Source organism: Alosa pseudoharengus, unplaced genomic scaffold, assembly GCF_046254945.1.
Source record: "Alosa pseudoharengus isolate Yale_2024_CS ecotype anadromous, Long Island Sound unplaced genomic scaffold, YU_APseudo_1.1 YU_APseudo_1.1_scf_23, whole genome shotgun sequence".
NCBI classification, from domain to species: domain Eukaryota; kingdom Metazoa; phylum Chordata; class Actinopteri; order Clupeiformes; family Clupeidae; genus Alosa; species Alosa pseudoharengus.
This window is the reverse complement of record NW_027468685.1, coordinates 26,337,827-26,350,326: the sequence shown is the minus strand read 5'-3', so window position 1 is coordinate 26,350,326 and position 12,500 is coordinate 26,337,827. Positions and strand designations below refer to the sequence as shown.

The window sequence follows — 12,500 nt, the reverse complement described above, 5'->3', positions numbered from 1 at the left end:
ACTGTCTGCAGAAGTCTATTAATGTTGGATGCCTTAAATCAAACCCAATATTAGTGGGTACATTTGATCAAAGGCTAGGCAGTGGAAGAGAACCTAGCTTTTTTGGTCTTTTTAAAACTGTTCCCATCTGTGCGCTCTGTTAACTGTTAAAGAATAATTTTGTCTTTTTTCTGAAGCAATGAGTCTTCGTTGCTTCAATGAAGTATAGTGTGTGTGTGTGTGTATGTGTGTGTGTGTGTGTGTGTGTGTATGTGTGTGTGGTGTGTACAGTATGTGTGTGTGTGTTGCGTGTGTGTGTGTGTGTGTGTGTGTGTGTGTGTGTGTGAGTGTGTCTGTGCTACCACTGCTGCTGTTATCATGTGGGAGACATGGGGGAGATGACAGACAGCACTTGACTGTTGAGGGTCTACTATGCTACTTAAAATGCAAACACAAAGCTTTGTTTGCATTCAGGCCTTAGCAGCAATGTAAACCAAAGCCATCGCTTTGTTGGCTACTCACTCCCTCAAAAGTCATGTTGAAAAATGCCTTGTTTACATCTGTCTCCATGACACCAGAGCAATTGTTTTTCACTAGTGGTGAATACTTCTAATACATCTAATGGAGTCCTAGGCTGCTTAGCATGGCTGACTGTCAGGGTATGCTAATAGGGAAAACTCACTGGTCAACTAGGCATCTTAATCTTCTCTGCCACTCTCTGTGGATTCCTGCCCTCAAATCTGTCTTGTGTCATATGAAACCCTTTCTTTTTCTCTGGGCTTTCTTTCTCTCTTTCTTTCCCTTTTTCTTTCTTTCATTCATTTGTTTGTTTGTTCTTTCATTCGTTCTTATGTTCGTTCGTTCCATTTGCCATCTTTTGGCAGTCTTCTGGGGTACATATTTTCCACCACAGCCAAGCCAGGAAGAGGCTAACTTTAATCACTGTCCACAAGTTACACACTTGCACACACACATTTGCTGACCCACCTAACACCATGATCTTTAATCAACGCTGGTATGTAGTACACAACGATCCAAACATCCAAACTAAGTTAACCCTGCCCAGACATGCTCAGGCAAAAGCCCATGTTTGGTCAGGGGTGTAGCTGGACACTCCATCAGCATCTTTGCAGTGACCCTTCCTAGCAACACAGACATGATGTGTGTTTAATGTCATCTCCTGACCTTTACCTGTGTTTGTTCATTAGATGTTCCTGCCTGCCTCCGCCAGGCTAATGGGCTCATCACTGACCCTGGACACGCTATGACACGCTATGTTTGCATTTCTGAGTGGGGTTGCGTGCATGACTGAATTAGAGTGTGTGTCTGTGTGTGTACAGTATGTGTGTGTGTGTATGTGTGTCTTTTTGCCTGCTGTGTCTGTTTGTCTGTGTCTGGTTTTATGTACAGTGTGTGTGTATGTGAATGTGTGTTCGTGTCTGTGTGTGTCTGTGTGTGTGTCTGTGTGTGTGTGTGTGTGTGCGTGTGTGTGTGCGTGTGTGTGTGCATGGAGCGGAATCTGATGCTCCTTGAGTCACATGCTAGCACCCATGGGTTACACCCCCCTTTTATACTACGTGTCTCTTATGCTTAGAGGTGTGTGTGTGTGTGTTTGTGTGTGTGTGTGTGTGTGTGTGTGTGTGTGTGTGTGTGTGTAGGACTGAATTGAAGTGTTTAAGTTGTGCCATCCTTAAAGGTACAATCAGCGATTTTGCAGGACATTTTTTTTGTTTGTATATTAAAATGTATTAACAGGCGCTTTTGTCCCAAACAACCACGTACATTATATTTGAACTAAGGACCAAACCAAACATTCCATAGAGTAGCTCACACCTACCTTCAGTATTCCCAGAGAAACTCCAGGCAAGGTTTTGTTTTTGTAAGTGGGCCAGGCTGCCCCCACATCGTTTGTTTCCATTTTTCGAAGCCTGGGCTGCCTACAGAGACCGGGTTTTTTACAGCGTACTCACAGAATGGGCAGCTAGTGGTCATGAGGAGATGATTGGAGAATGTTTCATTTTATGGGTTTGAAATCGTGTAAAATCGCTGACTTCAAGGCCTTGCCTTTGCTGTAATGCAGAATTATGACAAACTACTGTTGGAATGAATTCTTGGACAAGGTCATTATTCAGAACGATGTATTGTAGTATGCATCATGTCGTGGCCTCTGCATTGTGCATATTATATCATGAGGTTGTAGGCAGTGCACAACCCTAACATGTGTGCCTGTCTGTGTGTGCTTTTGAACGGGACATTGAGTGTGTGATTGGATTTTAAGCTCACCCTAATGGTATGTTTATTTTTCTTTCTTTCTTTCTTTCTTTTTTTGTGTTTGTGTGTGTGTGTGTGTGTGTGTGTGTGTGTGTGTTTTTTTCCTTTTCACAGGGGCAGAGTGAGGAGGCCCTTGTGGACCATGGCAAGACCAACTTCGCCCCACACACCAACTACGAGAAGGAGGAACTAGAGAGTAAGTCACCTCAGAGAGGAGGCCTCCTGCAATAAACTCTAAAATATTTAATAGGCAATTGATAGACTGCCAACCTTGTCTCAGTTCAATATTTTACCTGTTTTGCTTTGGCAAAGCATATCATGCATTTATTCTCCTGCCAGGCCATTTCATTCAATTTGATGTGATTTGATTTAAGAGAGGGGGAGAGGGGGGTTTACTGAGCTGTATACTGTAGCCTAAATGATGGTTGGCTTCTCCATTTATTTGAAGGAATTGCTTATTATTTTGATTCATTTAATTCCTCCTTGGATCTTATAAATTCTATGGCAATGCAGTTTTTTCTGTTAAGTGAGGGAAAGAAAGCAATATGTTTGTTTGTGTCTGTGTGTGTGTACCTGCCTGCTACCTTCTGAGTTTATCATCTAGCAATATGTATCTGCGAGTCCCCTGCTTGTACATGTTGGTGTGTGTGTGTGTGTGAGTGTGTGTGTGTGTGTGTGTGTGTGTGTGTGTGTGTGTGTGTGTGTGTTTGTGCACCATTGTTGGTATTTAGCCTGACTCCAGGAACAGATGGCACAGGTGCTAGTGTGGGATGAGCAGCGTGTGGCCTTGGCATGGTGTTAGCGTGGCTTGCCATCCTTGCCAGCAGTGCCAGTCCGACCCGATTCGGCCCGCTCTCGCCCGCCCCAATCTTGTTCACGAGCTGTCGGCATTCACTTTAATTGACTTTCCCCTTTGAGAGTGTGTGTGTTTCTCTGTGGTGTGTGTGTGTTTGTGTCTGTGTGTCTGTCTGTCAGTGTGACGAGCGTAGTGTCAGACGCTCTTTAATTGACTTTCCCCTTTCAGCGATGCTGTGGGAGTGTCTGATCATCTGCAGCCCTGGGGTCACGGTGGCTCCAGAAATACTCCTGATTGACTTGCCCCCTTCTCAACCCAAATTGGGCTTAGCATCCTGCCCCTCCCCCCTCTGTTTTCCACTTTCCATCTCTGAGTGTGGAAGGGTGCAGAGAGGAACCTTCTCTAAAATGGTTCCACTTTGAGGAACTGGCTTCAGTTCCTTCTGAGTTCCTCAGGCCTTTTCCCTTTCATCAGTGAAGCTAACAAATTTCACCCCAAAGACCAAAGAGCCTAAAAAGGAGACAGAAGACATTTTTTCCTGCACTGTAAGGTAGACTGGTGCAGTGCTGTCAGTATCTTCCATCCATTAAATGAAGTATCCCATTTTCACGCATTACAGATTTAGACATAGCTATTCCTGTGTTCCCTGGAGCCTTCACTTGAAAAATTCAGAATATCGTCTCTGCTGTAGAGACATTATTTTACTGTTTGGTCTTCCCATCTTCCCATTGCTGTTTCAGTAACGCGAGGACTACATCATTCAAATAGATTTAGGGAAATGTCTAAATATATCCGGCAGCGTGGTTCTTTCCAGTAGAGTTAGATAGCAGTGAAGTGTTATGATGAGCCTGGCTTTCTATGGTATTAGATATCCGTTAGAAGAACGGGGGTGATAAATGTCACATTATCGTCCTGAAGTGTTAAGACAGTTTCATCGGAAACGAGACTGTTTGGCAGCTCGTCAAGGCTGAGCCATGTCCAACATCCCTTTGTCCCCTACCTATTGCTGTCAGTCCTCTCACTCTTTTGCAGTTGGCTTTGCCAAGAACATCTCTGTCTCACAGCACTAAAAATATGTAGATATCTCTCCCTATCTCCCTCTCCCACTCTTTCTCTTTCTCACTATCTCTCTCTTCCTCTCTCGCTCTTTTTATCTCTCTCTCTCTCCTTCTTTCTTGCTCTCTCTCTCTCTTTATCTCTTTCTCTCCCTCCTTCTCTCCCTTTCATTGTCTCTCGCTCTCTTCTCTGGAGATTGAAGCTCTGTGTGTACCTAGTGTTCCAACCCGCTCTTGCAAATCTAATTCCATGCAGCTGTTTCCTCATCCTAAAAGAGAAGGGGAAACGGCCATTGGCAAAAGATGTCTCAGAGCGGCTTGCTGTGGGAGCCAGGGGTGGAGTAGGAGCTGAGACATCGCTAACGCGAGTAGCCTTGAGTCCGACAGCGTCGCTCGCCGGGCTGGCTGGCATCCCGAGTGGCTTCTGCGGCCCTGCTCCCTCGCACATATGCCAATTTTAAGTGCCCACCCACTGCTTGCCAAGACAATAACATGATATAACTGACATTTTGAACTAAGTGAGATTGAATTTGTGGTCTTGGAAAGTGGCAGGACAGGGCAATTTTCGTAAGTGCTTGAAAAAGAGCCTTCTGATGTGCAGGTCTGTTTTTTTTTCTATTTACCCTGGGTTTCCTTTTTCAATACACACTCTTTAATGCATTTGTTTCTCTGTTGTATCAGCATCTCTGTTTGTTGTATCAGCATCTCTGTCTTAGATCAAATTACTATTTAGATATATATGTATTTTTTATAAGTATATTTTTGGGGCTTTTTGCCTTATATAAAAATATAATTGTGATAATAGGGATTGGGATGACCCAGCACAGACTCAAACCTGGGTCCCCATGGGCACTTGGGCCCAAATGTTGTATGGGCGCTGTAGACAGTTGGCCCCAGCGCCCACATATATATATATATATATATATATTTAATAAATAATGATAATTATGCACAATATATTTATTTTTTATTTTACATTTTATTTTGTGTTATATTTCTACTTTCACTCCATGCTTCTTTGTGTTGTGAGTACCTCTTCATCTGTCTGCCTCTTCATCTGTTCTGTGAGGTTAACATGCCTCCATGTCTGGTCCTCCCTCAGGTCACAGGGCTGTGTATGTGGGGGTCCACGTTCCCCTGGGGAGAGAGAGCAAGCGCCGCCATCGCCACCGCGACCGCGGACACAAGCACCACCGCAAGAGGAAGGAGAGGGACTCTGATCCAGAGACCGGGAGAGAATCCCCCACATATGGTAAGGACTACAACCAATCCAGGCTGGACAGAACCAGACCACTAAACTGGGCTTAAAGGCCAACACCCACTGGGGGCGTCTGACGCGTGTCAAGTGACGCCAAAGTTGAGAACTGCTTTTAACGGAGCAAAGCCCACTGGCGCGTCAACACCAAAATTTTTCTATCTCTTGAGCATCAAATCCATAGACACGTTGCCAGTGGGCGTTGGCCTTAACTAGGGATGCACCGATCCGTCTTTTTCAGTCTTTTTCTCCCATCAAAAACAGCTTTGTGCAGATAAAAATCCCATGCTAGTGATACTCATTAAAATACCCCTGCCAAAATGGTTCACTCCACTAATCACCCACGAAACCCCTTTATTTACCCTTAGTGGTGCAGTCCGGTTTCCCCACGAGAACCTAGGAAGTTCACACAGAGTTTGAACGAGTTTGAATGGTGGTGAATAAACGGTATACAGCGTTGTAAGTTGAGTAGGCCTATTTTGTGTTGAACATCACGCATTTTAATGTGTTGCCTAAAAATGCAACAAAAACGCATGAACATAATTAATCTATGGCAAATGGTGGTTAATAACATCATGAATAGTAAACCAGAAATATAAAGCCTGGCAAACTGTAATGACAATGATGTAGCTTAATGACAAACACTAAATATAGCCTAATAGTGGCAGCAAATGGCTAGTTGTGCGCTGTGTGCGCGCCATGGCCCAGTCCAAGAAATTTAATTAAACTAAACGGATCGGCCCACGGATCTGCTACATTTTCCGATCTTTGATCCATCTATGTATTTTGTCAATATCAGGGCCGATATTCGATCTTAATATCAGATCGGTGCACCCCTAGCCTTAACACCATTCCGCTGAATAACTGATGCATGGTGCGATCATCTGCAGGGTTTTAACAGTTTATCTTAAGTATATTTTAAGTCCTCTGTATGACAAGTATGCTCTGTGAAACATGTCCAACACTTTGGCTGCTTTAGCTTAAAAACATAAGGACTTTAGGCTCTTCAGATGTCCTACGGTCCACATTCCTTTGGATATAACTGGCATACACGAACAGTCATACGTCTGATGACTGTGGGAAAAGAGTCTTCATTATGAGAGAAATCGAGTCCGATTTATGAAATGACCCTCGGAACACTGAGGCACCCCTGACCCCTGACCTCGTGTGAAGTGTTTGGATAAGCATCACCCCTCTTTGGCTCATATGGGAAACTATGTGATATTTATTTGAATCACGAGCTGTATGGCTCATGCTGTCAGAGAATAATAATCAGATAAGAACTTTTTATTTATTTACTTATTTTTTTATATAGTTGTGACAAACTCTTACATTTGATCAGCTAACTGCAGCTGTAGCCAGGTCTCATAAAAGGATACGGTTATGGGTCACAACGGCCTGCTGTAGGCCTATGTTCATTGAAAGACTCTGATTAAGGGCATGCTATTTACTTTTAATTACTCCAGTGTCTACTGCCCTTGAAACAACTCCCGGCTTGTAGGACTAATGCACTTGAAGGTGTGCTCTGATTATAGGTATTGCTCTCCACAGTCTGTCGAGAGGCCAGGGGAGACTCTAGTGTCTCAAGCCCTGCCGCTGTCAACATGCTGTAATTACTCTGGTGTTAAAGCAACACTATTGTAGTTCTTCTACCTTAAAATAACGACTTCAAACTCATTTTGATGATATACTGACTTCATAAGGAGAATGGTGTCTCTGACATTGTCGATGCACACCCGATACACACCTGATGTGTAATTTTGTTGCTGTATGGAGGAGAGGAGTAATGCACACCAAGACGAGGTGCTGGCTGCCAGTGTGTAAATCCAATGTAAGAGAAAGAAGGTGCCGCACACTCGGAGTTCATGAAAGAATGTTTAATGGGCGATAACGTTTCGCATACAAGGCCTTCATCAGATCGCATGTAGTGCATTCAGACACATATGACTCATATAGGTCTAGACTCCTTGATTGAAATCAATTAGTCAGCTGATCACTATCCAAGACGAAACCCCATCGGATTGAGGACGTCTTCAGATAGGTCGGCCCCAGAGTAGATCTTGCCATAGCCTGTAGTAATAAGGATAAAGACAACAGGTTTTTCATTTTAGATATAAAGTGTAATTTTGTTGTACCATGAATAGGGTTGGGCACCGAAACACGGTTCTAATATGGCACCAGTGCCGACGCAAACGGTAGTAACTGCATCGAATAACAACGTGGATTTCGGTGCCTCATTTCGGTGCTTAAATAGCGTTTTAAAAAAAAAATATATATACGAGGCATCACTGCATGTTATGCGCCATTTCTAATGTCTTGCTCTGATAGCAACACATCCAGATACAATTAGCTAACATATGATAAACACTGGATGTATAAACCAGGGGTGCACCACATAGGCGAGTGGACAGTGTTTGACAGCTTGCGTGAGCCCAAGTATCTTACTTTAAAGCGATATCGCGAGCTCCTGTCAAAATCTAGCAGTGGGCCTAACTACACACAAGCAAAAGGCTATGAAACAACATCAACAGTAGGCTAGCCTATACTTACACAATATCCTTGCTAATGCGCTAACTGACATTTATTTGAAATGTTATCAGCAAAGTTGTAAGGTGAAAACTTTATTTCACAGTGTGTTAAACAACATAATGGCATGATATTAATATTTCATGTGCATGAGGCCCATATAGCATCACAATGAATATGAAGATCATGTTAAAAGTTAGCTGGCAAAAACATAAATATGTAGGTTACATACCTGATGTCACTGAGCTGTCAAAGAGGCTACGAAACCATCCCCGTATCAAAAATTGTTAAGGCGGAGCAAGATACTTCGTCGTAGTTCATGTCTATGGGCGCGAAATGGGGATCGAATCCTGTCTGCATAAAGAGGCGTGTCGATGACGTATTGATGAGTGTACGTTGCAAACCGCCAACAGCAGCGGCATAAATAACCGGCGCACACCTGATATAAAGACGATTTTCTCCAGACTGGAATGCTCAAAAATGCTAAAAATGTACCTGAAATGTTCACAAGGGTTTGAGGATCATGAAAACGTGCCCGAAATTCACATTCCTAACTCTATAGAACTAAGACCTTAGCATATGTGGTAAAATTCTGAGCTATGCCCATAGACTTCAATGGAGCAGTCGCTGCCTCTGCTCTGCATAAAGGGGGATTTTGACCCCCCCCTCGTGCGATCCGGGTTCCCGGAAGTGGCTCCTGATGAAGTATCTTGCTCCGCCTTAACAATCTTTGCCCGTATATCGCTAATTAAACTCAGCTGACTGGTGTTAGCGCATAGCCATAGTTGCTGTTAAAATGCCTACGCTGGGAATCTAAACACTTCAACACCGACATGTAGCTTAACATGTTCAAAACTACTGCGTGTTATGGGTTAAGACATGACATTTCTTGAAGCATTTGGGAACACACTGAATTAACTGGAAAGTAGAGTCCCTCTTAGATTAGCTTGCTTGCAAATGCAGTTGTCCATGACCTGGCAGTTTTATGGCAAGCGGTTTTAACATACCTTATGGCAAACCGCCTACACTGGGTAAACTTGAAAGCAGAGCTTACCATTGTGTGTGCATGCATGGCAAGCTGTTTTAACATTTAAATGTATTATTCGTAGGAGCAATGAGATATTGATAGTAAATTGAATATAACAGTTCAATTTCATGTTCAAATTTGTCTTATCAATAAAAAAAGCAATTAATGCTTTAGACCATTTTAATTTAAAACATTTTAAAAACAAAGTACCGTTTTAGGCACCGTTTCGGCACCGGCACCGTTTTAAAAGTATCGATTTAGCACCGGTATCAGATAAAACCCAAACGATACCCAACCCTAACCATGAAAGAACATGTTCTCAAGAACCCTTTTTCGTTAGTTAATTTCAACACACTTGATACCACCTTAACGGTAGAGGGGTACTTACCCAGCATGGCGACAGTCGGAGATGTAATTTTGTTGCACCGTGCAGGCGTGCACCATCGAAGATAAAGGATGCAAATGGTGAATTCCTACATTGAGTTGCTTTTAATCAAATGTTAGAAGTTAGAAGAAAATGCAGAAGTGGGCAGAATCTGAAAAGTGCTATATTATTCCTCTCAGGAGCTAAAGTTGGGTGCCTACGCAAAGCACAGAGCACTTGCACTAATCAGCTTGCTCAGCACACAGGTTGCCAACTGAAATAGCGAAAAGTATTTCTCACTCCCATAAATGTCACTTCTCCAAGCCCTCACTGTACTGGGCCTGTCAGCTGTTAGAAGCCATTTCCTTTCACTGACAGCTCAACTGGAGCAGTAGCCCAAAAGTTTTTCGGTCGCTTACTGTCCAATCTGTCCACTCAGTCGTCTGAAGTTTGCACTGGGGACGCGATGTTCCAGAGGAGGCCAGACACCGATCACAGCACAGGCAGCTGTCAGTTCCTACCCTTCTGCTGGTTCTGGCTCCTAGGTTTGCTCTAGAACTCTATTGGGTTCCTACCCCTCTGCTGGTTCTGGCTCCTAGGTTTGCTCTAGCACTCTATTGGGTTCTGGTGCTCTTATCCATTGCTGTTCTTTGTCTGTTCTTGGCTCCTGTTCTCCTATCAGCTATATGCAACAGGAGCCCTTAGAGTGACATACTCGCATACACCATGCATACATACATGTACTTACCTTCTACACACCATGCATACATATTTACCTTGTACATCATACAGTACATGTATACATACCGGTACATGCATTCTACATACACCACCATACATACCTTCTACATACACAATGCATAGATACCTTCTACAAACACCGTACACACTACAAGAGACTTTCTAATGAAGAGACATAGCACTCAAATAGTTCTCCATAGAAATGCATGGGTTTTAGTTTGTAACGCCAATATGGCAGTTATCTACACATATCTCGCCCTTTCCTGCAATGTAAGTAACCCTTACGTACTACCTTGTATGCAAGATAGCCAGAGGGTGATAGTGCAGAAGTAGAAACCAGAGGATGTTCAAGAGGGATGCTAGTAGATGGAGGGAGAAGAGCACGTTAGCCATGTCTGCTGGTAGTGTGTCTGACTCGGGTGGTGTCCTCAGGGAGCCAGGGAGGCAGGCTTAGGGACCCTGGGGCGAGTGATTTGCTGAAACAGGGGCTGCTGTCAATAGAACACCTTGCTCCTCTGGAGATACACAGCCTCCTGAGGACAACCTGTGACAGTGATGGAACAGATCTCCCTCTCTATCTCTCTTGTACTTTGTGTATATCATCTCTTCTCTCTCTCTTTCTCTCTCTCTCTCTCTCACACACACACACACACACACACATGCGCGCGCACACAAAACACACTCGCGCACACACACACACACGCGCACATACACACACACACACACACACACACACACACACACACACACACACGTGTTACACACACACATGCTCACACACTGACACACAAATTCACCCATTTAATGTCTTTTTGACTCTATCACACACATCTCCAGTTTATTTAGGAGACATGAAATATGTGTGAGCAAGATAAAAAAGGCAATTCTGCTCACTTCATGCCATCCCTCCCTCCCTCCCTCCATCCCCATCTCCCAGAGCTGACACACTCAGCAGGCCTGCAGAGCTGCTCTATGCTGTGGAAGAAAGGAGAGAGGGAGACAGGGAAAGAAAGAACAATCACACACACACACACACACAACAAGTAGAGGTAGACCGATATATCGGCCATTTTTTTGCCATATGTAAACTTATCGGTGCATATCGATATCGGCCAACATTTGTCCAAATGTGCCTTTTTGTGTTTAATCCAACATACAGCTGGTTCAAATTTACTATGACTAATGTTTTTTTTTTATTTTTATAAATGACTTGTTTGTTTCGTAGCCTAATTTGAATACTTGCAGTAGCATTACACTGATGTTTCTCACACCATTTCCTGCACTTGTCTCACAAAACGAGTCAGCTGTCAGCATTCAAGGTTTGCATGTTGTGCGTGTTTCCCAGAGAATGCATGCCTCTTATCTGCAGCCTATCAGTGTGGAGAATAGCCTAGGAGCCTAACCCGTATCAGCCTATTTGTATTTGTAGCCTACTTTTAGTCCATTTAAGGTGTAAAAGGATAAACATTTACTCAACAAACCATCCTTAACTCCGTTTTTTGCCCTTTTTTTTTCATAGAAGTATTCAAATCAAATTCAGTATGTCATATTTGTTATTGCAACAGATCAATGAATATCGGCCCAGATGATCCGCCAAATGTCAGTTATCCACCATGCTAAGTCATAGATACCGATATCGGTATCGGCCTTAAAAAATGCATATCGGTCGACCCCTACACACAGTGCAGTGTTTCCCATACATTGACTTATTTGTGGCGGCCCACCACAATATCAACATTGACCACCACACAATGATTTTCCAGGTTGTACTAAATTGTGCTTAAATCTAGTTAGCATCATAACCACGCTGTGCTAATTTGTTAAAAACTGTTGCATTCAAGTTAATTCTGCAAACCAACCACCACAAATGGAATTCAACTCTCTGGGAAACACTGTATTTTCCTTCTCTCTTACATACACTGCAAAGACAGGGAACACTGAGAGATAGAGAGAGAGAAATGTGAGCATTGAGAACATAGAGAAAGAGAGAGGAGAGCAGAGAGACAAATAGAAGTAGAAGAAAGAAGAAGAGAGGGAAATGAAGAAGAGGGAAAGAGAGAATATAGAGAAATAAGAGAGAGTATGAGAGAGACAGAAACAGAGAGAGAAAAGAGAGAGAGAGGGATGGAGGGAGAGAAAAAGAGAGGGAGGGAAAGAGTTAGAGAGGGAGGGAGATAGCAGGGGGGAGCAGAGAAAAGGAGAGGGGGAGGGAGGAAAAAAAGAGATGGAGAGGGAGACAGTGCTATTGTAAAGTGAGAATGTGCAGCACATGTTCATCCCTAATGTGCTGCGACATCCCAGGTTGATATGGATCTTTTTGCTCTCTGCTCAAAGTTAAATAAACATCCCCCAGCCCAGGCAAACTTGGCCCGGCTTTCCGCACGTAGCCCCATTCAAATCCCCTCTGCACCCGACTAGTGCGACACACAGCCTGGAAAACGCAGCAAGCACAAAGCATCTTCTTCCTCCAGGTACAATAAATAAGC

At 43.5% G+C, this 12,500-nt stretch overlaps 1 protein-coding gene across 5 annotated transcripts in view; it reads left to right on the top strand.

Moving 5' to 3' along the window:
- Positions 1 to 12,500, top strand: part of LOC143140979 (sodium bicarbonate cotransporter 3-like) — an 85,021-nt gene that overhangs the window by 34,396 nt on the left and 38,125 nt on the right. For all 5 annotated transcript variants that reach the window (XM_076302170.1, XM_076302172.1, XM_076302167.1 and 2 more), the window contains exons 2-3: positions 2,365 to 2,446; positions 5,204 to 5,353. In XM_076302170.1, the coding sequence (XP_076158285.1) occupies positions 2,365 to 2,446; positions 5,204 to 5,353 (232 nt within the window). The remainder of the gene's footprint in view (positions 1 to 2,364; positions 2,447 to 5,203; positions 5,354 to 12,500) is intronic.